Source organism: Phytophthora cinnamomi, assembly GCF_018691715.1.
Source record: "Phytophthora cinnamomi strain GKB4 chromosome Unknown Contig10, whole genome shotgun sequence".
Taxonomy (NCBI): Eukaryota; Oomycota; class Peronosporomycetes; order Peronosporales; family Peronosporaceae; genus Phytophthora; species Phytophthora cinnamomi.
The window spans coordinates 588,844-613,364 of record NW_027150943.1 but is presented as its reverse complement, the minus strand read 5'-3'; the positions used below and the strand labels follow the sequence as shown (position 1 = coordinate 613,364).

Here is a 24,521-nt window from a genome sequence, read left to right as displayed (position 1 = left end):
GGGGCGACGGGTTGGGCTTCGCCGAGCGGGACGACTGAGGGTCCGTTGCCATCGCCTCAGAGGAGTTGCCCGACGAAGAATCCGACGACGCGCCGGCTGAGGAGCCAGACTTCGGTTGGGCCGCGCCGTCGTCGCGCTTGCCGTCGTCGTCGTCCAGGCTGCCGTCCGGAGGCAGGGTGCCGGTGTCGGAGAGCAGGTCATCCGACTTGGCAGGCGAGGGTGGGTGGGAATGCTTGAGGTCTTGGTCATCGTTAGAGTCGACGATAGACGTGTCCGAGTCGCCGTCGTAGTCCTCCTGGTCGATGAAGCCTAGCAGGCCTTGACCGTCGAGAGCTGCGCGGATGCGAGCGTTCCACACCGGGAAATTGGAGCCATTCAGTCGTGGGAAGTCTTCACCGCTTCTCCCTATCGTTGGGCTCATAACCCGTGGAGCCATGGGCTCGACACTTGCGCAGGTGAGAAGAAGGTAGAGAGGCGAAGACTCAGGAGAAAGAAAGTTGGAAAGTGAGGTGTATCCAGGTTAGAGAGAGAGAGAAGCAAGCCAGGCAACAGCCTGGAGGTGTGGACGCGTGGCCAACCTTCTAGACCCTGTTATATCTGGTACACCAGAACGGGTCTAGAGGGGGGTAATTACGCATGACTTTTTACACAATTTTGTGTGCAACTGGTGTGCAGGTGCAATACTTCACTTCCCGTTCAAAGCCGGTGCACGCGGCATAGCTGTTCCTCATCGCATCATTCGGAATGATGCGAGGCGAGGCATGGGGAATGATTCATTTTCCAAGAGCCCACAACGTACTCGAGAGAGATGGCGGCGTGGAAAGACCCCGTGGATCGCTTCGTTGAGTTCCTCCGCTTTCGCACCGTCAGCGCTGAAGGCCCCAGCGGGAGCTACCAGGAGGTGCCAAAGCAGTCGATATGTTTGTTCTCCGTGAAGGTGGGGAGTGTCTTGCTGATCCATTGCTTGATTCAACGCCCCAGTGTGCCGAGTGGCTGCGCGCGTACCTGGAAGAACGTACGCTCGATATATGTGTATTCGCGCTTGTGCATCATGGTTTACTGACATGGTGCATCGTCGTTGCTTGCAGTTGGACTCCCAGTGCAGGTGTTCTCGCCTGTTGAGAACAAACCTGTCGTACTGGTGCGTAGCGTAGCTTGACAGAAGCCTGCGTGGTTCTGAGTCTGACAAGATATCTATCCTTGTTTTTCGAGCAGGCGACATGGCAAGGTGAGGACCCCACGCTTCCGGGCATCATTCTCAACTCGCACTACGATGTGGTGCCCGCGATGCCCGAGTCCTGGGACTACGACCCCTTCGAGGTGAGGCAATGAGTATCGTCGTTCCTATTGCATGTCTATCACTGTTAATTATTGTTTGTCATGTTTCGTAGGCTAAGGTTCTGGACGACGGTCGCATCTACGGCCGCGGCACTCAAGACATGAAAAGCGTCTGCATTCAGTATGTGGAAGCAGTACACGCCCTCAAGACGTCTGGTTTCACACCCAAGCGCAACATCTACTTGCTGTTTGTGCCCGATGAAGAACCAGGAGGTGCTCAGGGAATGGGGACGTTCATTGAAACGGAGCAGTTCCGGATGATCCAGCCGATAGCGTTTGCGTTCGACGAGGGTCTGGCAAACCCGGGGGATGCCTACACTGTGTTCTACGGAGAGCGAGCCCAGTGGTGGGTATATGTGAAGGCCGAGGGGCCCACTGGCCACGGCAGCCGATTCATCAAGAACACGGCCACTTCCAAGATCATCGACATCTGCAACAAGGCGCTGGCTTTCCGCGCTGAGCAGGAGAACGCACTCGGCGCAGACGTCGGATGCAAGCATGGTGATATGAAGAAAAAGAAGCTCGGCGACGTGACTAGTATAAACATCACAGCGCTGCAGAGTGGTGTTTCCCGCGATGGTGGAAAAACTCATGCTCTCAATGTCATTCCCACGGACGCCATCGCCGGCTTTGATATCCGCATTTCTCCTGAGATGGACATCAGTGCCATGGGGAAAAAGTTGGATGAGTGGTGTGCCGCCGAGGGCGTGTCGTGGGAGTTCGCATCGTGGACAAAGCCTATGCATGAGCACTACACCACGTCGCTGGACACTGACAACGTGTGGTGGCAGCTTTTTCAGAAGTCATGTGCTCGCATTGGGGAGAAGATCGAGACGGAGATCTTCCCTGCGGCTACTGATAGTCGCTATCTGCGCAAAGGTGGTATCCAGGCAATTGGATTTTCTCCGATGAAGCGTACTGAGATTCTGCTGCACGAGCACAACGAGTATCTGCACAAGGACACGTTCCTGCATGGCATTAAGGTGTACGAAACCATATTCCGGGACATGTTTGCTTACAAGTAAGGAAGCCGTCGCAGCTGCATAAAGCCCCAGACAGAGTAAAATCTTGCTTCTGTTGGCTACCATCAACAATGTCTTTACTTCTCGTAGAAAGTGGACGACTTGGCGTGCATTGGTTTGCAGCGTTTGAATCTGGTTGAAGCACCTTTACAGCTGACCACCATTCGAAAGCAGCAATGGCTGCAGTGCAGTCTCTACCTCTAAGGTCAAAAAGGACAAAGAGGGTTTGGATGCCGGCGCAGGGTGAGGAATGCCTTGAAGCAAGATGCGGGTTCAGGTGCAATTGGCCTGGTTGACTCGGTCCGAGTACATGTATATCCGAAGTTGAAGTTGCGTGTTGAAGTCAACAACCACTTGATGAGACTTCGCGTGGCATACCTCCTCTCGCGGCTCGTGCTTGAGCGAGTTGCTTGATCTCTCTCAACGTTTTCATTGCGACGGTACTTTCACTTGTGATCCACACGTTGCTCACTTCCCGTGCGCGACCACAGTTGCTGGACCGATTTCGCTGGGGCAAACAGCGGAGCGACATGCGATGCCGCGGAAGGTGAGGTTGGAATTCGCCGGATTTGTAACAGTGCTCGAGCAAGCAAAAATACAGAGCAACTTGACGCAACGACTGCCGCCGCTTGCCATTACTGGGCGCTATTCAAGGAAGAGTCGCACTGCGCAGTGCCAAGCACTATTGTTGCCTCGCAAGCGATGTCTGGGACGACTCATCAGCTGGCGGGCTTCCACATTGCGCAACGTGGTTTTCTCGGCGTAGGCTGCACCAGCGATGCTCTTTTACCCGCTCAAGCGAGGATGCCACACACTATCAGTCTTGGTCCTCGGCTGCTTGTTGCTTTGCACCGCTGCAGAGAGCGACAATGAAGTGGGGGTATCATCGATTCATCGGTATCTGCGACCAAGAACTGAGGAGTCCGCGACATCACAGGAGCACGAGATCCGCAAACTCAGCATCTTTGGTCAGGATGGCCGACAAAAGGTGTCCGATCCAAGCGCATATCCGTACAGCAGCGTGGGTATGTTGAGGTGGAATGACGACGTCGTGTGCACGGCCACGTTGGTTACTACGAATATTGTGCTGACGGCAGCAGAATGCGTCCTTAACTCGGACCAAGAGTTGCGCGAAGATTCTCAGGGGTCCTCCGTGTTCAGCCTTCCCCAAGCTTCTGGAATCCAGACGACGTCGGTGGTTCGAGTCCACAAGCAGTCGGACTATTGGACAAAGTGGACGAAAAATACGTACGTTCTGGTTGAGCTTGCCGACGATCTAGGCACTGCAAATGGCGTACTGCACCTTCCAACAGTGAATTCGTTCGCAGAAGATGCTCCCATGAACGTTCAGCTTGTCGGCTATGGGAGCGGTACTGAAGCCGAGTGTTTCCAGCGCTGCACGATTCATTTCCCCAGTGAGTTTGGTGGACCAGAATATATGCTGCACCACGACTGCGATGTATCTGCAAAGCGTTCACCAGGCTCGCCAATGCTAATACGTTCCACAACGTTTGAAACGTACATTATGGGAATCCACACGAATGCCATCGGCCGCAATCAGATCGAGGACACGACATATCCATCGTACAATGACAGCGTTGCAAATCGGGGCGTCCTGGGATCATTTGTCCAACCCCATTTATCGTCCATACTACAGCAAAACCAAACGTCATCAGAAGCATCTTCCTCGATTGAATCCAGTAGCACCGACGGTGAGATTTCTCCATCGTCAAGCAGCAATCTTGGTTATAGCTCAGCGTCAAGCGGTGGCCCCACCAGCCAAGGGAATGGCAATCAAGCCGATGCCGGGGCAAGCGCTGCCTTAGCCCCTCCATCCGCCGCGTCATCCTCGGCGGAAACATCGGTGGCGGCCCCACAGCTTGGTATTGCAGCAACAGCAGCATACTTGTGTATTGGCCTGGTTTGTGCATCCTGGCTAGCCATCATATTTGTTGCCGCTCGCAGACTCCGGTCGAGTCGCTGAGGTACCGGCTATCTTCACAACCTATTTGAGTTGTACTTCACCAAACTGTTGCTGATTAGCTGACTGAGCAGCAGCAAAGACTAATGAATCACACACGGTCCGTATCATGCCGACGTTCTTACTTGTTCACGAAATACCCCGCTTCATCAAAAACTGCCAACCGCATCCCAGGGCCCATCCTTCGTCCAGCGATAGTGAAGCGCTGCCCCCACGGAGAGTAATCCACACCCAGTTCTCGCGCAAGCCTCTTCATGTATCAAGCGTTCTCTATCCCAATCAAAGGTCCGGCGTGAGCACGGGGATGTAGCACGTGAATGATCCGAACGAGTCAACCAGAATGGAATGCAGCACCATTGCCCTGTTCTCCGTAATGCAGCACAGCACGGAATCGGTGGACTGTCCGTCCACCAGGATGGCTTTGCTCAGCACTTTGCTGTCTACCGTAACGCTGGACGAGCGTTGCTGCCTCCGCCTTTCCTCTTCCTCCGCGTCCTCCTCATCTTCGTCGATCAAGTCGTCGCGATACCTCAGGTGCGCGAACAGCGTCTGCAGCGTGAGCGGGTGCGTGTCGATGCGCAGAATCAGCGTGCCGGTCTTGCTGGCCTCCACGGTCATGGTCTTGTGCATGGTCTTGAGCCTGTCCACGATGCTGCGCAGCGCCCGCAGCGGTGGCATCTCGATGGCGATCTGCGGAGCCGGCACACTGGGCTCTCTGTAGTGCTCCACGGTGCTCATGGCCAGCACCTCGATGGGGACGCTCTGCACGATGTCGATGTCCACGGCGCGCGTGCGCAGACACAGGAAGTTGCTGCCGTCGCGCTTGAGCAGCCGCAGCATGACGGCGCTGGCGTCCTTGCCCGAGGTCAGCGCCTGCTGGAAGTGGCGCACGTCGCACACGAAGCCGATGTGGTTCTCGGCGCGCGACTGCACCACGACGTCGTGGAAGAGCCGCGCGGTCTGCAGGCGCGCGAAGCTCTGCAGCTCCTCGGCGCCGCCGCTCTTGAGCGCGATGGACAGCGTCTCGGGCGTCAGCGTGAACACGCAGTTGGTCTTGGCGCTGCTCTGCGAGCCCAGGCGCGCGAAGGACTGCGCCACGTCCAGCAGCACGGCCAGCGCGTCCTTGGCCAGCGTCCCGCGGAAGCGCATGGTGCCCCACGAGCAGCTCAATAGCTCGAATGCGTACGATTGGCTGAAATGGAACAAGTGTAGCCATGTTTGCATGTAGATGGAGATGGCTACATAATGGACTGGAGTGATGGAGGTGAATTCATTGTACATGCATGCAAGGACTGGATCGGATTACTAAAGATTGAATCGGTGGTTCATGCCACGGGAGGAGGCACAGGGCTAGTGAGGCTGGCGTTGGATGGTTGATCGGTAACGTGGCGGCGGGGAGTGACGGCGCAGCGCTCCGAGGAGCTCGACCACGGAGGTGATGACACACGAAATATGCAACGTAGCTGGAGTCCTCTGTCAAAAAGACCCCTCCTCCTCTCGACCCGACGTTCTTGCCACAAGAGCAAGCTCAAAGGCTGAGAGGCTGCTACCTGTGTGAACCCCCTTTGAGCGCGAAGGTCAATCCTCCACCTTCACGACCTTGCAAGGCTCTCTCGCACCGAGCAGCAGCACGCAGCAACCGAGGCCGCCGCATGCAGCGAGCCCAGCACGAGTGTTCTCTCTGTCCGTCCCCCCTTACAACGAGGAGGTAGTGCCTTGAATCTCCCCACCAAGATTCCGAGGGACGTGTTAGGCGTCAAAACCCCACGCAGTTGGCTCGCCAAAACCAACAGGCGGTCGAAAACCGCGCCTTCTCCGCCATAGCCTCGCGACAATCAACCCCCAGACGCCAGTCACCCCTCCACAGCGGCCCAAAGAGCGCCACAAAGGACGCCCCATGCCCCACCACGGACTGTGGACTCACCTCGAACGTTTTCCTCGTCACTTCCAGTTATGGGCTCACTTTTGTATGGCGATTATCGAGGAGGGATATTCAGCCAATCAGACGCCTTAGTGCGAAATTTACCTCAGTTCGACTTGGAAAATGGCTGGAAGCACGCGGCCGACCGGCGCGACGCCTGAAGATCAGGCGGCAGCGGCGCGCGGGACCAAGCGCAGCATTGAAGAAGCCGCCGACAGCCTGCTGCGCGGCAGTCTGGAGGACCTCGTGGCGAGGAAAGATGCGACTGTGCCCCTCGCAGTGAGTGCAGCAGGACCCCCGATTTTGTCAAGTCCGTAGCAAGTCTCTTTAGCTAACTATTGGGCCGTTACTGTAGGACATCCGCGACACGTTGATGGACCACTTGCTGGGCAGCATCCAGACGGACCTCAAGTACACGGTGCTGTTTGTGTGCGAGGAGGTGCCGGACTTCAGGCCGCAAGACGCAGCTGCGGGGACTGCAGAGGAAAATGTTGCTACCGGTGGGAATGCCACTGATGCAGTGGAGGTTGCACTGCTTGAAGGACTGGAGGGGGATTACCAGTTCCGCAGCCGCCTATCCGAGGGCGACAGCATCCCGCGGTGTGACGCTACACTGCTGAAGATCCCTGTGTCCAAGCGCGACATTGAAAAAGAGAAGCATGCGGCGAAAAAGGCAATCAAGAAGAAGATCAAGAAGTTCAAGAAGGGTTCTGGAGGTGCGTTGGGATGCTGGGATGGACTTGTGTTTCATCAGATGCTGACGTCTCATGTGTTATTTGTCGAGGGCAGAAACTGCCAAACCGAGCGCTGAATTTTACGTTTTGTCTCCCGAAGAACTTCGAGTCCACCTGCCGTCAATTCCTTTCGAGGACCCTGAAGCTGCAGCTGATTTTGTCTCGACTTTGCCGCTTCCCGATGGCGAGACGCGATCATCGGAACAGCTTTTGCTTGCTCTGGACTGTGAGATGTGCCGCACTACGAAGGGCGTGGAGCTCACACGCCTCACACTCGTAGACTCCAGTGAGAAGGTTCTACTGGATGAGTATGTGCGGCCTAAGAACCCGATCGTTGACTACTGCACACAGTATTCAGGCATCACGTGTGAGATCATGGAGGCCACAACTATGCGGCTTGCAGATATTCAGAAGCGATTTTTGGACCTTGTGCCGGCAGAAGCTATCTTGGTGGGCCACTCGATCGAAAATGATCTGCAAGCGCTCCGAGTTCTGCATCGTCGTGTGATCGATACCTCGTGCATGTATCCGCACCCTAAGGGCCCCCCGTTCCGCTCGGCGTTGCGCTTTTTGACGAGCCAGTACCTGAACCGGGCAATCCAGACCGGTACGGATGGTCACTGCAGTGTGGAGGATGCAGTGGCAACACTGCAACTTGCACTGCTCAAAATCAAGCATGGCCCCACGTTTCCTAGCATTGAGCACGAGTACAAGCAGAAAAAGGTGGTAAACGAGATGGCTCGAGCCAAAAAGTCCGTGTTAATTGTGGACTCGCTGCGCTCTTGTCGGTCACTGAGTGGAGGTGTGGCCTGCATCGTTCCGCGCGAAGCTCCTGGTGAGGTTGTGCAGACGGTCGTTCATCAACTGACGACAGGCTTTCCGCCGCATTTAACCTGGGCGCGTGTGCGCGGGGTCAAGCGTGCGGATATCGTGGCATACATTCAACAGATCACAACCAACTTGCCCCCAAGCTCATGCCTGGTAACGGTACTAAGCGGAGATACCAACGATCTGCGTGCACTCCACAAACGCCGCACAGCGCGCACCGACCCTCGGAGTTCGCTCATGTGGGACAAAAAGCAGCAGGAGGCGCTCGATGCAACAGCTCTGGCCGCCCAGACGGGTATTGTACATATTTGCTTGCAGTAGAGCTGCAATAGACTAGGATATTGCATTCGTCTTCCAATCCAGCTTGAATAGCAAGGCATATACAATTGCCATCCGTCAAATTAGAGAGTGTTCGTCGTTGAAGTTGCAAGGAGTGATGGTCACCAAAGTTCAAAGGTTAAATTTATTTGTAAGGCCGGTGGGAATGAGCATTCCCACCGGTCGGGTCAAAACACCGACCAAAAGTCATTTTTAACCATCAAATAGCTTTTGGATAGTTTTTCGCGCTCGCACCGGTTCGACTAAAACCAAACCAAATTTCATCAGCGGCCATCTTCCAGCGATCCTTCTGTCAAATATTGCAAATGGATAGCTGGGGGATGGTCACTTCTCAAGCGACGCTTCAGGTAGCGGGGCAGCTTCGAAATGGCACAGGAAAAAAACCGTCGGGGGAAAAGCTATCAGGACCTGGAGAACCTGGAGCTGGTTAAAGCGCATGTTCACGTGTCCACGGATGCATCAGTTGGAATTACTCAGTCGGCAGAAACCTTCTGGATGCGCATCAAAGACAAGATGGAGAGCTCAGAGCGCATTGCCAATGGGATCGCAGAGGAAGACCTGAAGCCACGAGCTTGGACGAGCCTTCAAGCGCGATTCGGCGTGATGCAAAGGCCTATCGGGAAATACATCAGCTGCGTGACCTGGGGTTTCATCATAATACTGGTTCATAAAGCGCCTATCGCGCGTCTCAAAGTCCCGCTCTTTGTTTTTACTATTTCCTGGCCGAGAACCGCCGCGTCTCACTGTCGTATCACGAGAGCTAGATCGAGACGCTGGGAACAGAAGTTGCTGGGCGATAAGCTCATCGTCGCCATCTTCACAATCCAAACTGAGGATGTCAAGGGAGCCACCCTGCGCGCTCGCCTTACGCAAGAGCGTTTACTGGTACGTCTTCCATCTCCACTACCGACTACCCTCCCCCTCGCTGAAAAAGATTTGACTCACTTATCGCCGCGACGGGTGCGAATTTTTCTGTCGATCAAATTTGCAGGATCTTTTGTACTCTCAGTTTGACCTAACTTTGACTTTGGTTTTGACACGACCGGTGGAAATGCCCTAAGGGGGTCTTTGGACAACACTAGATAACAGGTTCTATGGCTTCTCGCAGGTTGTTTAGACGTGGCCCACACACCTCCTGTGCGCCACACCATGTTTAGACGAGCGCAGCAACTTCAACAGAAAAAGTCCCCGACAGACGCAGGAGCACGCTCTCCACGTCAGCGCCATGCGAAGAGAAATGGACGCGGCTCTGCGGGTCTGCTGGTGGTGAGGTGGTCTGGTGGTCGGGCTCTTTCTCGGCTGCTGTTCTGTCGGTCTGCCGGTCTGTCGGTCTGTCGGTCGTCTTCCTTGGACGAGTGAGTCTGGGCTGGGCTGGGCTGCTGCTGGCTCGGTCGGCGGCGTTGAAGTTGGGGGTGGAGGTACATGTGCAAGTTGGCTGGCGGTGATAATGATATAGTGTCGGGGGCGATAAATAGCAGCGCGAATATATAGGCAGCGGCGGTCCTCGGGCTCCTGTTTGCGGGCGGGCACGTGGCGCCGGGACGTGTTGGGTCCGGACAGGAGGCGTCGTTCTATCTGCAAGTGTGGGTCGAGGCCGCGCGGTGGCGGTGTCCGGCCGACATGGCTGGCTCACCACTTGAGCTCGGCGATCTCCGCGATGGCGGCGAGCACGTCGGCGGGTAGCGCGACGACGGCGCACCGACGGCCGACGGCGCCGCGCCGCACGAGCTCCTTCCTGCTCTCCTCGTCCACCTGGGTGTCGTAGTTGCTGTTGGCGGCACTCGGCGCGACGTGGACCTGTAGCTTGGTGGCCAGCATCTTGGACTCGCACGGGGCGATCTCGCGGGCGGTGATCATGCTGGCTTGTTGGTCTGCTATAGCTTGTGGATCTGCTGCCTGTGCTGGCAATCTTGGACTGAAGGTGACGGCTCGCGAGATCGCATCTGGGCTCGACTAGTCGCGATCTGCCTTGTATCTTTGAAATAATGGATACATTTGGCTGATGACGAAAGAGTTGGTCTTTTGAGCGAGCTTTCGAGCGTGCGTACTGACGCACCTGTGCTGCGATCTGGCCAGCCTCGGCACAAACGAAATATGAGCAGTGACGACGAGTTGGCCTGAGCACATCCATGCGGCTTGTTGTATCTACGTGTACACAACGGTTGGTACTATGACAAAGTTTGGCACCAAGCGGTAGGCCTCGCTTGCATTAGTGTCGAATCGTGTGATGCGATGATGGCCACAATGGTCCTGCGCCACGCATCTAACGGATGGAATGCTGCGAGTCTCGCAAGGGCTTGAGACAACCAGGTAAAAATTAACAAAGATAGTATTTGTAGTGAAGACTCAGAGTACATGTAACGTGTAGCATGTAGTCTGAGCAGAGCATCCGGTAGACGTTTAAGATGCATGGATTCGATAGCTGGCGCATCAAGTGGAACGGGGCAACGTTTGCGCTGCCAGCGCAAGTGCAGTTGATTTTTCACTACTACGCCACATCTGCCCTAGACGCACGTGCGCAGCTTGACGTCCAGAGATCGTCGCCAATGTGCAGCAGGTTGAAGCCAACGCGACCATGCCGCAAAGCTTGGTGCTGGGCACGGATACGGGCTCGACAACTGCCCAAGGGACCTGGTCCGAGGCCACAGGAAGCTTTGAGGTACATGTACTGGTCGAGACAGCCGTGGCAATCCAGGCGAGGCTCTCGCGCTTGCAGTAGCGGCAAGCCAGTAGGGACGTGCCAGAAGTGAGGGTACGCACGCGCGGTTTCGACGGTGGCAGCTCTGCATGGCTCTCGGTGGTAACAGCGCTGCTTGGCGTGGCCTGCTGCTCAAGTGCATGCCGAAACGAACCGAGAAGCTCCCCTCGCGCTATGTGGCCGCAGCAGAGAAGCAAGTCGCTGGCGACAGCGGACAAGCAGCAGCGGCAACTGCGGCAGGTTTCGTCGACAGCGCCACGTTGGCCGACAGTGCCACTGATGCTTGGCGAGCATTACGAGCCCGGCGGTTTGGCACGTGCGCCCCAGTCCCTGGCGAGGGGGCGCGGACTGGTCCCCACTGGCCAAAATCTGGTCATCGTGCGCTTGCCTGTCGTCCACGCATGCCGCTCTCGCTGGCGCCACAAGGTGTTAAACGGGCTGCTTCGGGGAACGCTTCGCTCCAGGCAGCGACGCCAGCGCGCTGCCCCGATCGTTTCTGGGTCAAGCGCGCGCGATGTCACACTGGGACTCGCCTTCGAGCCTGAGCCGCCCGCCAACCTGGCGTGGCAATCGGATCCTGGCACGCCATCTTATCCTAGAAACGGCCGAGCAACTCTCGGCTCGCTTCAATGTAGCCGCCGGAGCAGCTTCGAGCACGCGTGCGCTCCAGGCTGCCGGAGCCCATTCCCCAACCTGCGCTCAAGAAGACAGCTCGAGCGTTTCCCCGGTCTCACCACCGTCCGGTCCGACTGGCCATCATTCGAACAACAGCCTGCAGGTCTCAGCGTTTGCAGAGCTAAACGACATAGCGGGACCCGGAGACGGAGCGGTCATTAGTACTCTCACGACCCAACGAGCACACCGACCCGACTCCAGCGCAACCGACTTGCCCGCTCGGGCCGTCAAGAGATCACTTCTCAATTGCCGGCTTCAGCAGCACTACAGCAACACCACCTCAAGCCAGCATGATCACCGCCCGCGAGATCGCCCCGTGCGAGTCCAAGATGCTGGCCACCAAGCTACAGGTCCACGTCGCGCCGAGTGCCGCCAACAGCAACTACGACACCCAGGTGGACGAGGAGAGCAGGAAGGAGCTCGTGCGGCGCGGCGCCGTCGGCCGTCGGTGCGCCGTCGTCGCGCTACCCGCCGACGTGCTCGCCGCCATCGCGGAGATCGCCGAGCTCAAGTGGTGAGCCAGCCATGTCGGCCGGACACCGCCACCGCGCGGCCTCGACCCACACTTGCAGATAGAACGACGCCTCCTGTCCGGACCCAACTCGTCCCGGCGCCACGTGCCCGCCCGCAAACAGGAGCCCGAGGACCGCCGCTGCCTATATATTCGCGCTGCTATTTATCGCCCCCGACACTATATCATTATCACCGCCAGCCAACTTGCACATGTACCTCCACCCCCAACTTCAACGCCGCCGACCGAGCCAGCAGCAGCCCAGCCCAGCCCAGACTCACTCGTCCAAGGAAGACGACCGACAGACCGACAGACCGGCAGACCGACAGAACAGCAGCCGAGAAAGAGCCCGACCACCAGACCACCTGACCACCAGCAGACCCGCAGAGCCGCGTCCATTCCTCTTCGCATGGCGCTGACGTGGAGAGCGTGCTCGCCATTCGGGCCTGCGTCTGTCGGGGACTTTTTCTGTTGAAGTTGCTGCGCTCGTCTAAACATGGTGTGGCGCACAGGAGGTGTGTGGGCCACGTCTAAACAACCTGCGAGAAGCCATAGAACCTGTTATCTAGTGTTGGAATGCTGCTGGCTCGGACCACTTTTACTATCCAAAGACCCCCTTACAAATAAATTAAACTTCAATTCTGGTTCAATGCGGCGTTTAACGATACTCGACGACCATCACTCCTCCGTGAAGTTGCATCACGCACAAGGGCCGGGATCCATTCGCCGCAGGACCGCACGCTGTCATACCGGAATTCGCTCCACCGCGCGCAGGTCTCTCAGCTCTCTATATAGACACAAGCAGGCGATGCTGCGCTCCAGCTCCCTGCGCAAGGCCTCGGCGCTGGCCTCGCGCCGCGCCCTGAGCGCCACGCGCGCCATGTCGTCGCTGCCGTCCTTCGCCACCGTGGACCCGGACTTCAGCGGCGCCAACCCGACGGACGGCTTCAACCTCGGTGCGTAGACCGACTGTCTGTGTGTTGGAAGGCTCTGTGCATCGTTTCTTGGCTGACGCGCGTGTTTGTTGTGCTGCCTGCAGTGAACGGCAAGTGGACCAAGACGGCCAAGACCGAGACCGTCCTGGACCCGCTGAACGGCGAGGCCTTCATGACGATGCCGCTGACGCAGAAGGACGAGCTCGCGCCCTTCGTGGAGAGCATGACCAGCTGCCCCAAGCACGGCCTGCACAACCCGCTCAAGAACGTGGAGCGCTACGTCATGTACGGCGAGATCTGCGCCAAGGCCGGCGCGCTCTTCCGCGAGGAGAAGGTGGCCGACTACTTCGCCCGCCTGGTGCAGCGCACGTCCCCCAAGAGCTACTTCCAGGCGCGCAACGAGGTCAAGGTCACGGGCAAGTTCCTCGAGAACTTCTCCGGCGACCAGGTGCGCTTCCTGGCGCGCTCGTTTGGCGTGCCCGGCGACCACCAGGGCCAGGCGAGCCACGGCTACCGCTGGCCGTACGGCCCCGTGGCGCTCATCACGCCCTTCAACTTCCCCATCGAGATCCCGGTGCTGCAGATGATGGGCGCGCTGTTCATGGGCAACAAGGTGCTGCTGAAGGTGGACTCCAAGGTGTCCATCGTCATGCAGGAGACCCTGCGCCTGCTGCACGAGTGCGGCATGCCCCTGACCGACGTGGACTTCATCAACTCGGACGGCGCTGTGATGAACGACCTGCTGCTGCAGATCAAGCCGCGCAACACGCTGTTCACGGGGTAAGTGGCTGGTTTTGAGTGTTGTTTGACGATGACGGTCAACTCACGCAAGGATTTGCATTCTGCTGCGCGTCTACAGATCTCAGGCTGTTGCTGAGAAGCTCGCAAAGGATCTGAGTGGCCGTATCAAGCTCGAGGATGCTGGCTTTGACTGGAAGGTGCTCGGCCCTGACGTTCGTGACTTCGACTACGTTGCCTGGACTTCCGATCAGGTATGTTGGTGTGTCGTTTTGTTTTATGGATCCTTAAACATGCATGCTGATCGATGCGCTTGTCTTGCAGGATGCCTACGCTTGCTCGGGCCAGAAGTGCTCGGCGCAGTCGGTTCTGTTCATGCACAAGAACTGGGTGGACGCTGGCATTGAGAAGAAGCTTGCTGAGCTTGCTGCCCGGCGAAAGCTGTCGGACCTGACCATTGGCCCCGTGCTGACGGTCACGACGAAGCGTATGCTTGACCACGCCGCAGCTCTGCTGAAGATTCCTGGCGCTCGCGTTGCGTTTGGTGCTGAGGAGCTTGAGAACCACACGATTCCGGAGAAGTATGGTGCGATTAAGCCTACCGCTATCTACGTGCCACTGAAGGAGTTTGTCAAGCCTGAGAACTTCGAGCTTGCCACCACGGAGATTTTCGGCCCGTTCCAGGTTCTGACTGACTACGACGACAGCGAGCTGCCGCTTGTCCTGGACGCGCTGGAGCGCATGGAGGCTCACCTGACTGCTGCTGTGGTTTCGAACGACCAGCACTTCGCTAACGAGGTGCTGTCGGCCACGGTGAACGGTACGACCTACAGCGGCATCCGTGCGAGAACGACCGGTGCTCCTCAGAACCACTGGTTCGGCCCGGCTGGTGACCCGTGCGCTGGCGGTATCGGCACGCCGGAGGCGATCAAGCTGGTGTGGTCTTGCCACCGCGAGATTATCAACGACATCGGCCCCGTGCCCGCCAACTGGACGATCCCCGAGGCGTCTTAAGGCGTTTGCATTTGACTGGTGTCTGTCGCAATAAATTTGATGATCAACGACAGCTTCTGTCTTCTTTAGTTTGTCTTGATTCGTTCTGCTAAAGGAAATGTAGCAGAGCATACGACTACGTGGATTCGGTGACGATGACAATGACGGAAACGTTTGGGTAGGTTGGAGTGGTAAAATAGGAAAAGATGTTTCAGTCCTACCACCACCAAATTGCGCAAAGCTTGTCGTGGTAACGTAGAGAGCAGCCCAAAAACTATCGAGGCAAACTGCGTGAACCGTGTTGTTTGTTACGCATCAAAAGAAAATCTAGTTACTGTAGAGTGGAGGGTGCAACGAATTTACAGTTCCTCTAGCTCCCAAGCGGATGCCTGGTTGGCCTCAGCCTCGGATAAAATTTGCGGCGTAGGCTCGTCCTCCTTCATGGCCAGGTCATCAAGCAGCTCGTGCAGCTCCACAGCCGGAGCACCAACGTCATCCTCCTCCATGGCGTCGTCATCCTCTGCAGGCTTCGTCTGCTTGGTTTCATCCTTGTACAGGTTGATCTGAGAACGCATCTCCTTATCTTCCTCAAGCTCGTCCAGGAACTGCTCATAATCCTGCTCCTCCTTGGAGAGATCGGCCTTGCGGACAGGGCCAGCTTGCTCGACACCTTCCATCTTCTTCAACTTCCAGTTGCGCGCGCGCTTCTGGATACGACGCGGGAACATCTTCTTCACGAGCACCACGTCGGGCAATGACACACCCGACTGCACAAGAGGTGCCAGGTCGGCATCGTTGAACACAGCAGACGTAAGGTCGTAGCCACGAGCCGAATCACCAACGTGAAGAATCATGCCAAGGTGGCTCACAGTGCGGAACCGCGTGTCGTTCACGCCGAAATCCGCATCGCGAACAACCTCCATGTCAGCCAGTCGAGTCTTGCGGGTCGCACGAATGGCACGGCCGCCACCCGAAGGAATAGCCATGGGGTTTGAGTCCAGGACGGTGAAGTCCGTCATTGCTTTAATCGATCGTAACGCACGGAACGGGTAACGCCAGTACTTCTCCGAATCAATCTCCGCTACTTGAGTCGTGAACGGGTCCACGACGTGGATCGAAGAGGTAACGGACTGCACCAGAGCCAGGCAAGACATGTTGCCAAGCATACGAGCGAGCTTCACCGGCAGCAGAACCAAGTCATCTTTGCAAACGGGCGCGATCTCTACAGCATACGTAAACTTGTAGTTGTGCGTGTTGCTGTGGTTGTCTGCCGAAATCAGTTTCTTGGCCGTCTTGAGCTTCAGGGGCACCGACTCCTGCAGGAAGTCCACGAAGCGCAGCGCGTGGTTGCGCTCCGAGAAGAAGAAGTCGACACCGTCCGGGTGAGACTCGATGTTGGTGGTCTTCTCGTGGGCGCGGTGCTTGAGAATGAGCTGCTCCAGGAAGAAGAACGTGCGCTTGTGGTCCACGCGCTGGCGCACCTGCACCACCGCGCGCCACGACTGGTTGGCGAAGGAGGCCTGGCAGGCGTCACACTGCTGGTTGCGCACCACGAAGGTGACGACGAACGACTGCTGCATGATCATCTTGCTCATGACCTCCTTCTGCACCGTGAGCTTGAGTTTGAGGCGGCGCGAGTGGGGCTCCGTCCAGATCCAGTTGGCATCGATGAGCTTGACGCGGTTCAGGTTGTTGATCTTCTTGAGGCACATGGCCAGCAGCTCGCGCGACTCCAGCTCGGCCGCCACCCAGGGCGGGCGCGACCAGCGCATGCAGCCGCGGCACTGGTGGATGATCACCTCCTTGGGGATGCCCTCGGTCACGTCCACCTGCGACTTGAGGCAGTTGACGCACGTGTTGGCGGCGTTCGCCACGATGGGCGTCGCGCACATGCAACACAAGCTGCGGGCGGCAACAGCACAAAGGTCAGCATTGGCACGCAATTGACACGCATTGACACACATGGACAGCTCCCGTGTCTGTCGTCTCTTGTATCCATTGCAATATTTAAGTTGCAGCTATTGGCGCATTGCGGCAGGGCGGAGAGGCTTACATGGTGGGCATCTGGCTGGACATGGTGCTCATTGGTCCTCGCGGCGACGACGTCCTTGCGGCGAGCAGCTACCGTACGCGAATGGGTGGAAGCGCTTGAGGCCAATGGACGCGGGCGGCGCTTTTCGCCCAATCGGGAGATGGCTACACTCGTTTTCTGCGAATGGCGCGGCTTGGCCGCTGCCATTGGACAAAACCCTGCCAAGGGCACACAGCCAAGCGATCAGTTGGCGATTATCCCACACAGGAAGACTTGGCCTCGAGTATGGACGGAGGAGCGACCCCCGCGGCCGGCGCGGCCGGCACGAGCGCCAGCGCCAGCGCCATGATCAAGGACCCGGAGATCAAGTACATCTGCGGCGACTGCGGCATCGTCAACTACCTGTCGGCGCGCGACCCCATCCGCTGCCGCGCCTGCGGCTACCGCATCATGTACAAGGCGCGCACCAAGCGCCTCATCCAGTTCGAGGCCCGGTAAGCGGCCGGCCTCGGCCCAGCGCGCGGCCGCGGCGCCATCCAACAGCAGCAGCTTCATCCACAACTGCTGAGCGCAGAGAGGAGCGCGAAGACGGAGGCGAAGGAGCAGCAGCTGGAGGAAATGGGACGGCGGCGCGCGTGGTGTTAGATGCATGGCTTTCTATAATAAATATGTTGGACCACAGTCGTCGTCGTCAGTTCTGCAGTACCTAAAGGCTTGGTGAGTGAAGGAAGAGAAGCAGCTTGTCTATTGGGAGTTGATGAACGACAGGGACGCGTCTGTTGCTGCTGCTGCGTACAAAACTATCTTATCGCAAAGGGTGGCAGCGGGCGCTCTACAAGCCTGTGAAGGCGAACTGCGTGAGGGCCGGGGACTCCTTCCACACGCGCAGCGCGCGCTGCTGGACGCGCGTGGCGTCGGCGAACAGCGCCAAGCGCTCCGAGAGGCAGCGCACGTACTGCACCCAGACCTCCTCCTGCTCCGAGCCGAACAGCTCCACCAGCTTCTCGAACAGCTTCTGCACCTGCGCCACGTTCACCGACGTGGCCGACGTCTCGATGTCCACGCACAGCGACAGGAACGACTGGGTCTCTGGAGACGGCAGCAGCTGCTCGTCCACCATGAACTTGGTGTACAGCGCCCGAACCTGCTCCAATGTGCGCGCGGACGCCGCGCTGGAGGCCCACGTCACGTACTGTTGACGCACAGCACTCCAGTGTGCTGATCCACGCTTCTGCGCGTCCAGCGCGGCCTTAAATGCCTTTTCGATAACACTCGAGGACTCCGCACTGCTGATAAGGAGCTGCACCAGGCGGTTGTGAATAGCAAACTGCGCATTGAAATCATCCGTCGCAATCTTTGTGAGAGCCGTCTTCAGCACCGACACAGCAGTGCTCAACGGATTGGTGATGTTGGCCTTCGAGTAAGAGCCACGCGACGTACGTCGACGCTTAGCCGAGGGTGAGCGGCTAGTGCTCGCTTCTTCGTGGTCTCCGTGAAGCACGAGCTGAGACTGCAGAAGCCAAACCTCGGATGACTGCGGCAGGCACTCGTCGCAAACCTTGCGCACGACCATAAGCGCATCATTTGTACCGTCCGTGCGGTGGATCAAATCAACATACTTGATAGCAAGAGACGGTGACGTAGAGCTTGACGCCGAGAAAGCGAATTCTTTAAGCTTGGCACGTGCGTACTCGAGCAGGAACGCGGTTTGGCTGGAAGACGCCAGTCGCGTCACCAACCAGTCAGCAAACAGTTCCTTCATGGAAATAGTGTCCAGCTGCGCCACGCTAGTCTCGAAGTTGTGCACGACCAGTAGCTCGGCTTGGCGTTCGGTCTCAGAAACGTTGGCACCATCCACCTCCGACGATACGCCCGAGCGAGCCGCATCGCTGTCCTCGACCGCCAGAAATGGGCGCAGCGCCTTGGCAGCATGCACTTCTTCGCTCTGAGGGAACTTCTGCAGGCAGTCCTCCAGAATAAAGTCCGACAGCTCCGCAGCCGTCAGCGCGCCGAAGAGATCGCGGATCTCCACGAACTTGAGGCGGAACTCTACATCCTCGGCAATCGCCGCCACGGCGTTCGTGTACACGATCTTGGCGATGGCCCCCTGCAGCACGAGCTTCCTGGCGTTCATCTTGGCTGCCATCTCCTCGGACATGTCCTCCTCTGCCGCGCCCTTCTCCTCCGGCAGCTCGTCGATCAGCACAGTCGATCCGTCGTCCTCGGGCTTCTCCACCTCCTCGTCCAGCCGCAGCACCTGGCGGCGCATCGCCAGCTTCTGCACGTACAGCAGCTCGAGGCGGAAGTACTCGAGCCAGAGCTTCTGGTGGTGCTTGTTGAGGCGGATGGCGCGCTGCATGAGCACGCGCGCCGAGTCCACGTTGAGGTTGACGCCGAACTCGTAGGACGCCGCCTCGATCCAGAGCTCCGCGCTGCGCGGGTGCGACTGCAGCGCCCTGGAGAAGACGGCGGACAGCACGCGGCTGCTGCCCTCGCGCTTGCAGAAGGCCACGTACTGCAGCCAGAGCTCCACGCTGCCGCGGTGCTTGAACAGCACGCGGTCGAAGATGTTGTGCACGCGCTTGACGCCGGCCGTGTCGCCCAGCGTCACCTTGACGAGGCCCAGCCGCTCCTTGCGCGCGGCGCGCAGCGCGTCCAGCTTGAGCTCGTACTCGACGTAGCGCATGGCGTCGATCTTGCGCAGCGGCACGCGCTGCAACGAGTACTCGAAGCCGCGGCGCCGGTCCACGATCTGGCGGATCTCGGCCGCCGAGAAGAGCCTGCGCGCCTGCAGGTCCTCCAGCTCCGGCACCATCTTCTCCATCGTGATCTGCACCGTGTCCGCCATGGCTGTCCAGCTGCTGCTGCTGTGTGCGCGCCCAGAGCCTCGTGCACGTTAAGCCTTAACGGAGCTGCTGGCCGCCGCTCGCTTGGTGGAATGGCAGTCGAATTGGTTGGGCGTGGTGGTGGATCGCACTTAGTCGGTTTGTGTGTGGTACACACACTGGTATGTACACCCTGTGTACCGGTTATCTGGTAATTTGCGTCGCGTATTGTACTGTTCGTGTGGCGGAGGAAGTGCGTCGCCATGTTCCCGGAGGACCGCTTCCACCCGCTGGGGCCGGACGCCGACCGCCTGCACGACGACCTGGTGGAGGCCACGGAGCTGGAGAGCACGCCCAAGACGTCGCGGGAGCTGGGCTCCACGCTGGTGCTGCACCAGTTCCTGCCGGCCTGGGACGTGCAGGCCTATCTGCGCGTGGCGGGCGTCCGCCTGCACGTGCACAACTCCAAGTACCCGACGTACGAGGCCACGGGTGCGGCTGCAATGAGGGGTTGATGGTGGGGGTTGATCCCGAGTGTGTTGACGGTGAGTGCTGCGGTGGACTGCACAGGAGAGCTGCCCCAGCTGAGCGACGGCAACTTCCTGCTGCCCAAGGAGGAGATCATCATGCACCTGCAAACGGTGCGTGGCTGCAGGCCGTGGGGGAGTGTGTTGTGTGTGTTGATGCTTGTTTGGCACTGATTGATTCATTCATTGATCGGTGCGGGCAGTTCCACAAGGACATTGACGAGTTCCTGAGCGACGCGCAACGCAGCGAGTCGTACGCGTACCGGTCGATGCTGTCGGAGAAGCTGCAGCGCGTCATGCTGTACTGCCGCTGGGTGGACTCGGCCACGTACCGCGAGGTGACGCGCCCCCACATGAAGCGCAACATCCCGTTCCCGCTGAACCTGTTCCTGCCCAAGAAGATGCACCTGGACACGATGGAGAAGCTGCGCCTGTACGGCATCTCGACCAAGGAGCAGGCCTACGTCATCGCCCGCGACTGCTACACTGCTCTCAACACGAAGCTCGAGAGCGCTGGCACGCCCTACTTCTTCGGAGAGCAGCCGAGCGCCTTGGATGTGGCCGTGTTCGGTCACATTGTTGACGCTCTCGGCAACTCGCAGCTGGCGGCGACAGTGCACCAGCATGCTCCGCTTCTCATCACGCTGTCGGAGCGCATCCGTGACGCGTACTTCGGCGCTCCTGGTGAGCAGCCTACGAGTCTCAGTGAGGAGGCTGTGTACTCGGAGAACCAGACCAACTACTTCAGCAGCACTTCTCTGGACAGCGGCTTCATGAAGAAGGTTTCGCAGCCTCTCCAAGTGGCCTTCCTCAAGCCGTACCGCAGCCTGGACTGGAGTCGCCGCGAGCTGGCCTCGGAAGTTGCCCAGAAGAAGCGGGAACGGGAGGCTGAGAGGCATGCTGCAGCTGAAGAACCAGACAAGGCTTTCGAGAAGGGCCCTCGCAACGTTATCATCGGCGCCATTGCTGCGCTGGTCCTGTATACTTTAGCCGCACTGCCTGTAGCTGTGCAGTTTGGTGATGATGACGATGAGGAGGAGTATTACGAGGAAGAAGATGACGACGAATAGAGACCACCACTTTTGAAACACACCAATATGACGTTGCTGTGCCCGTTCACCTCGGCTTGAACGAGTTTGTGAAATGATACAAGAAGTGCGTTCAAAACTCCAGCGTATATGCCCCCGTTCAGGCCAGCGGGAGGATTCGACGACTAGCCGTCTCCTTTCCGCTGCAGAATCGATTTCAATAACTTTAACTTACACGGTGCCATGTACAAATAAAAAGGCGAGCAGGCTGGTGGTGATTGCCCTTTGCATAGTTGCTTCTCTTCAGGCGTTGGCTCAGCGAACACTTGGTGTTACTTGAAGTATCATAGATCCACGGTGTCATCTGGCATCATTTACCCACAACATCAGCTACCTCTGTCTCCTGAAATTGTGCAAATAATGGAGCACGTACCTCCCGAGATAATGTCTACTGTCTGGTCAAGCAGCTCATCGTCAGTTGGATCAAGAGCGGATAATGATACTTTCTCCAGTAGCCCGTCGAACCGTTGCTGGTCGTCCAGAGTAGATAGGTCCTAAATGAAACAAACACACACGGTAGGGTTAGACCAGTAAGTTCGGGGTAATCCACGCAGAAAAGCTGAATCGTACGCTGACGCTGTTGAAAGAGACCATTGACTCGACGGCACTTTTCCAGCCCTTCTGCATGATCGCCTGCCGCGCTTGACGCTCTTTATTGGCCTCCAGCTCTTTTGTGAGTAATGCTTGCCCAGGAGACGGAGCTGACGAAAGGGTCATGCCCTGTTTGTCTCGTTCCTGCAGCATTAATCGAAGTCGTTGCTGATGGAACAGCTCGTACGCAGAAGCGTGACCCTCCGTCATGATCATCTGAGACCGCGGAGTCTGTGACGAACCCCACTCTTCCCGTGGTGTATTCAAACCCTTCCCTCCGGCACCCACTGCGGCAGCTGAAGAAGGCGGAAGACCAGCATTGGCCCCGCCATTTGCGTTATTTCCGTTGTTTGCGGCGACACCACCATTTGTGGTGGGTATTACCATAGGCTGCGCGGACGTCCCTGATGGAGTACCCATGGATACTACCCGAGGGTGAAGCGGTGCGCCACTAAATCCTTGGTGCACAACAGGTGGGTGTTGAGGGTGTTGCTGATATTGCGCGTTTGCCATCGCCATTGCCATCGCTTGAGAAGAATACGTAGTAGGTGCTGGCGGCATCGATAATGAAGGTTGCATCGACGACGTTACCTGGCACACGCATTAAAAGAAGTTAAAGTGTTAAATCGCATGCTAACTCTAGGGAAGCGAAGGCGTGAGCGTTGGACTTACTTGCATCGGCATAGACATTTGCATTTGCATCTGCATTTGGCTTGATGTTGGAAAATTTGTCGGCACCACGTAGTTTGGCATCACAGCCATATTTTGTTGCATAGTGTACCCAGGTGGGTACTGATAGGACGGGGGAACTTGATGAGGCTGAATATGTTGTTGCGCTGGATGTTGTTGCAATGGCATTTGCTGGGGCTGGATATTCATGTTGTAGGCTCCCACTCCTCCATCAGCCATCGCGTAGACAGGAGCAGGTTGCTGGTTTCCAGGTGCGATACCAGTTATTATCGTATTGGGATTCCCAGGATACAATGTGTTTCCAGCATGCGCAGCAGAGCTTGGGTGAAAGCGTTGACTCATCTGGAAGTTGTGAATCGATGCAGCCACCAGATCATTCACATTTTGCATCGGGTTCCCGGAGACACCCATCGCCGCCGCTATATCCGGTTGTGACGCCGGAGCCAGTGGCTGAGCATTCTTGACGAACACCGTACTTGGCATATTCCCTACAGGAGCATTCTCGGTAGCAGTGACTTCGTTAATCACCTTTGTTTCTGGGGCAGCTGCCGCCTCCACTTTCACAGTTGCATCAGTCGCTGCACCTGTCGCCACAGAGGTTTCTGATACACGATTATTGTGTTGAGGCGGGCTAGCCTTAGAAGATTTGGCTTTGGGTCGCTCCGCGTCGGCTGGAGAAGACGATGCTGTGATCACAGTGTCAACCGCAGGCGATGCTGAGGCAGCCGTAGGTGTTTTCTCTTCTTTGGAGGCAGCGCGGCGTCCTCGCATCAATGATTTCCACCGAATCTTGACTGCATCTTCTGTCCGGCCCTGTTGATTACCATCTAACGTAAATCAACTGAACCAGGTACAACTAGATCGTTGCTACTGACGTACCTTAAGCTGCTGTGCGATAATAGACCAACGATTACCAAGCTTGGCTTGCATCTCCACAATAATCTTGTCTTCGTCCTCTGTGTAAGACCTGCCAAGCGTCCATAAAATGGAGGGTAAGCAACCTATTCACCCATCTACCTTGGTAAGGCGAGGTGCATGGTGGCCTTACCCCTTGTTGATGTTTGGGTCCAGGTGATTACACCACCGCTCCCTGCATTGTTTGGACCTGGGTCGCCAACACGATTAGCACGCAGTCCGCTAGTATCACCCGCGCAATTCTACTCGAGAACTCACGTTCGCCCGGGAATGAGAGAGGCCACTTGTCCCCAGTTCTTCTTGCCTTCCGCGACCAACTCCCGCAGCTTTGCGTCTTCTTCGGGGGTCCAATGGCCCTGCACAGAAGACACCCAACATGAAAAGAAAGAAAGAAAAAAACACCATCGCGTGTGAGCGACCGGCAATGGACCAGGCCGCAACACCCCCGCCCCACCTTGATCAGTCCGGGCTTGAGCACCTTCGTCCACCGCTGCAGACACTGCGTGTGGTTGCGTCCGGGCACCTGGTCGGCGATGGCCTTCCAGTTGCGCTCGCCGCTGCGCTCCACCGCCAGCCGCAGCGACTCGTCCTCGTGCTTGGACCACCGCCGCGGGTTGGACTTCTCCTTGGCCGGCGGCGCCTGGTTCACGGCGTTCAGGATCAGGTGCGCGCGCGGCACGCCCATGCCGCTGCCCCTGCGGTCCTTCACCATGAGCTTGGCGGGCTGCGCGTGCGGCCGCTGCTGCGTCTGCTGCGGCCACGGCTGCGGCTGGGGCGACGCCTCCTGCGTCGAGGCCGCCGAGTCCTCCTCCGTCGTGCTGCCCTGCGGCGAGCCCGCCAGCTGCTTGTGGCGCTGCGAGGCCGGCGCCGGCAGCATCTTCTTCATGCTGTCGGTGCGCCCGCGCTTCTTGGGGCTCTTGGCCGGCAGCTTCGCGGGCGGCTCGGCGCCAGCGTCGGCGTCGGCGTCGGCGTCGGCCATGGCGGCGTCGCGCGGGGCGTCGAGCGCCGCGGAGATGGACGTCTGGTCCAGCGCCTTGCCCAGCTCCGACAGCTTGGCGGAGCTCACGGGCGAGTCTTGGGCGGTCGCCATCGCGCGGGGGGCGGAGGATCGGGGCGGAGGAGCTGCGCCACCTCGAGCCT

The 24,521-nt window shown here is 57.9% G+C and overlaps 12 protein-coding genes across 13 annotated transcripts; 7 read left to right on the top strand and 5 right to left on the bottom strand.

The window, feature by feature from the left end:
* Nucleotides 1-808: 808 nt before the first annotated feature.
* Nucleotides 809-2,363, top strand: IUM83_05676 (ACY1-like metalloprotease; the record flags this gene model as incomplete). Its single annotated transcript, XM_067929826.1, has 5 exons — nt 809-901; nt 982-1,015; nt 1,089-1,141; nt 1,216-1,320; nt 1,392-2,363. The coding sequence occupies 5 exons, from the start codon at nt 809-811 to the stop codon at nt 2,361-2,363; spliced, it is 1,257 nt and encodes a 418-aa protein (XP_067798217.1).
* A 1,024-nt stretch (nt 2,364-3,387) lies between these two features.
* IUM83_05675 (V8-like Glu-specific endopeptidase) lies at nt 3,388-3,737 on the top strand (the record flags this gene model as incomplete). Its single annotated transcript, XM_067929825.1, has 2 exons — nt 3,388-3,608; nt 3,689-3,737. 2 exons carry the CDS (start codon nt 3,388-3,390, stop codon nt 3,735-3,737), a joined length of 270 nt encoding a protein of 89 aa, XP_067798171.1.
* Nucleotides 3,738-4,620: 883 nt separating this feature from the next.
* IUM83_05674 (checkpoint protein) lies at nt 4,621-5,490 on the bottom strand (the record flags this gene model as incomplete). The annotated part of the gene is made up of 1 exon (XM_067929824.1): nt 4,621-5,490. One exon carries the CDS (start codon nt 5,488-5,490, stop codon nt 4,621-4,623), a length of 870 nt encoding a protein of 289 aa, XP_067798054.1.
* An 895-nt stretch (nt 5,491-6,385) lies between these two features.
* Nucleotides 6,386-8,145, top strand: IUM83_05673 (putative exonuclease; the record flags this gene model as incomplete). The annotated part of the gene is made up of 3 exons (XM_067929823.1): nt 6,386-6,541; nt 6,618-6,978; nt 7,052-8,145. 3 exons carry the CDS (start codon nt 6,386-6,388, stop codon nt 8,143-8,145), a joined length of 1,611 nt encoding a protein of 536 aa, XP_067798091.1.
* Nucleotides 8,146-9,792: 1,647 nt separating this feature from the next.
* IUM83_05672 (uncharacterized protein) lies at nt 9,793-10,020 on the bottom strand (the record flags this gene model as incomplete). Its single annotated transcript, XM_067929822.1, has 1 exon — nt 9,793-10,020. One exon carries the CDS (start codon nt 10,018-10,020, stop codon nt 9,793-9,795), a length of 228 nt encoding a protein of 75 aa, XP_067798254.1.
* A 1,806-nt stretch (nt 10,021-11,826) lies between these two features.
* Nucleotides 11,827-12,054, top strand: IUM83_05671 (uncharacterized protein; the record flags this gene model as incomplete). The annotated part of the gene is made up of 1 exon (XM_067929821.1): nt 11,827-12,054. One exon carries the CDS (start codon nt 11,827-11,829, stop codon nt 12,052-12,054), a length of 228 nt encoding a protein of 75 aa, XP_067798092.1.
* An 801-nt stretch (nt 12,055-12,855) lies between these two features.
* Nucleotides 12,856-14,734, top strand: IUM83_05670 (aldehyde dehydrogenase; the record flags this gene model as incomplete). 2 transcript variants are annotated; one of them, XM_067929819.1, is made up of 5 exons in its annotated part: nt 12,856-13,003; nt 13,087-13,430; nt 13,482-13,762; nt 13,842-13,974; nt 14,045-14,734. In XM_067929819.1, the coding sequence occupies 5 exons, from the start codon at nt 12,856-12,858 to the stop codon at nt 14,732-14,734; spliced, it is 1,596 nt and encodes a 531-aa protein (XP_067798051.1). The 2 variants fall into 2 exon arrangements, with proteins under 2 accessions (XP_067798051.1, XP_067798052.1); XM_067929820.1 differs by having other exon boundaries at nt 13,087-13,762.
* Nucleotides 14,735-15,072: 338 nt separating this feature from the next.
* IUM83_05669 (60S ribosomal export protein NMD3) lies at nt 15,073-16,798 on the bottom strand (the record flags this gene model as incomplete). The annotated part of the gene is made up of 2 exons (XM_067929818.1): nt 15,073-16,615; nt 16,767-16,798. 2 exons carry the CDS (start codon nt 16,796-16,798, stop codon nt 15,073-15,075), a joined length of 1,575 nt encoding a protein of 524 aa, XP_067798221.1.
* A 232-nt stretch (nt 16,799-17,030) lies between these two features.
* Nucleotides 17,031-17,243, top strand: IUM83_05668 (DNA-directed RNA polymerase I, II, and III subunit RPABC4; the record flags this gene model as incomplete). Its single annotated transcript, XM_067929817.1, has 1 exon — nt 17,031-17,243. The coding sequence occupies one exon, from the start codon at nt 17,031-17,033 to the stop codon at nt 17,241-17,243; it is 213 nt and encodes a 70-aa protein (XP_067798232.1).
* A 334-nt stretch (nt 17,244-17,577) lies between these two features.
* IUM83_05667 (U3 small nucleolar RNA-associated protein 6) lies at nt 17,578-19,593 on the bottom strand (the record flags this gene model as incomplete). The annotated part of the gene is made up of 1 exon (XM_067929816.1): nt 17,578-19,593. The coding sequence occupies one exon, from the start codon at nt 19,591-19,593 to the stop codon at nt 17,578-17,580; it is 2,016 nt and encodes a 671-aa protein (XP_067798225.1).
* Nucleotides 19,594-19,833: 240 nt separating this feature from the next.
* Nucleotides 19,834-21,167, top strand: IUM83_05666 (metaxin 1; the record flags this gene model as incomplete). Its single annotated transcript, XM_067929815.1, has 3 exons — nt 19,834-20,062; nt 20,141-20,211; nt 20,301-21,167. The coding sequence occupies 3 exons, from the start codon at nt 19,834-19,836 to the stop codon at nt 21,165-21,167; spliced, it is 1,167 nt and encodes a 388-aa protein (XP_067798226.1).
* Nucleotides 21,168-21,469: 302 nt separating this feature from the next.
* IUM83_05665 (uncharacterized protein) lies at nt 21,470-24,471 on the bottom strand (the record flags this gene model as incomplete). Its single annotated transcript, XM_067929814.1, has 11 exons — nt 21,470-21,489; nt 21,559-21,679; nt 21,756-21,992; nt 22,318-22,367; nt 22,449-22,488; nt 22,848-22,954; nt 23,051-23,279; nt 23,346-23,433; nt 23,515-23,571; nt 23,640-23,737; nt 23,836-24,471. The coding sequence occupies 11 exons, from the start codon at nt 24,469-24,471 to the stop codon at nt 21,470-21,472; spliced, it is 1,683 nt and encodes a 560-aa protein (XP_067798223.1).
* Between the last annotated feature and the right edge of the window lie 50 nt (nt 24,472-24,521).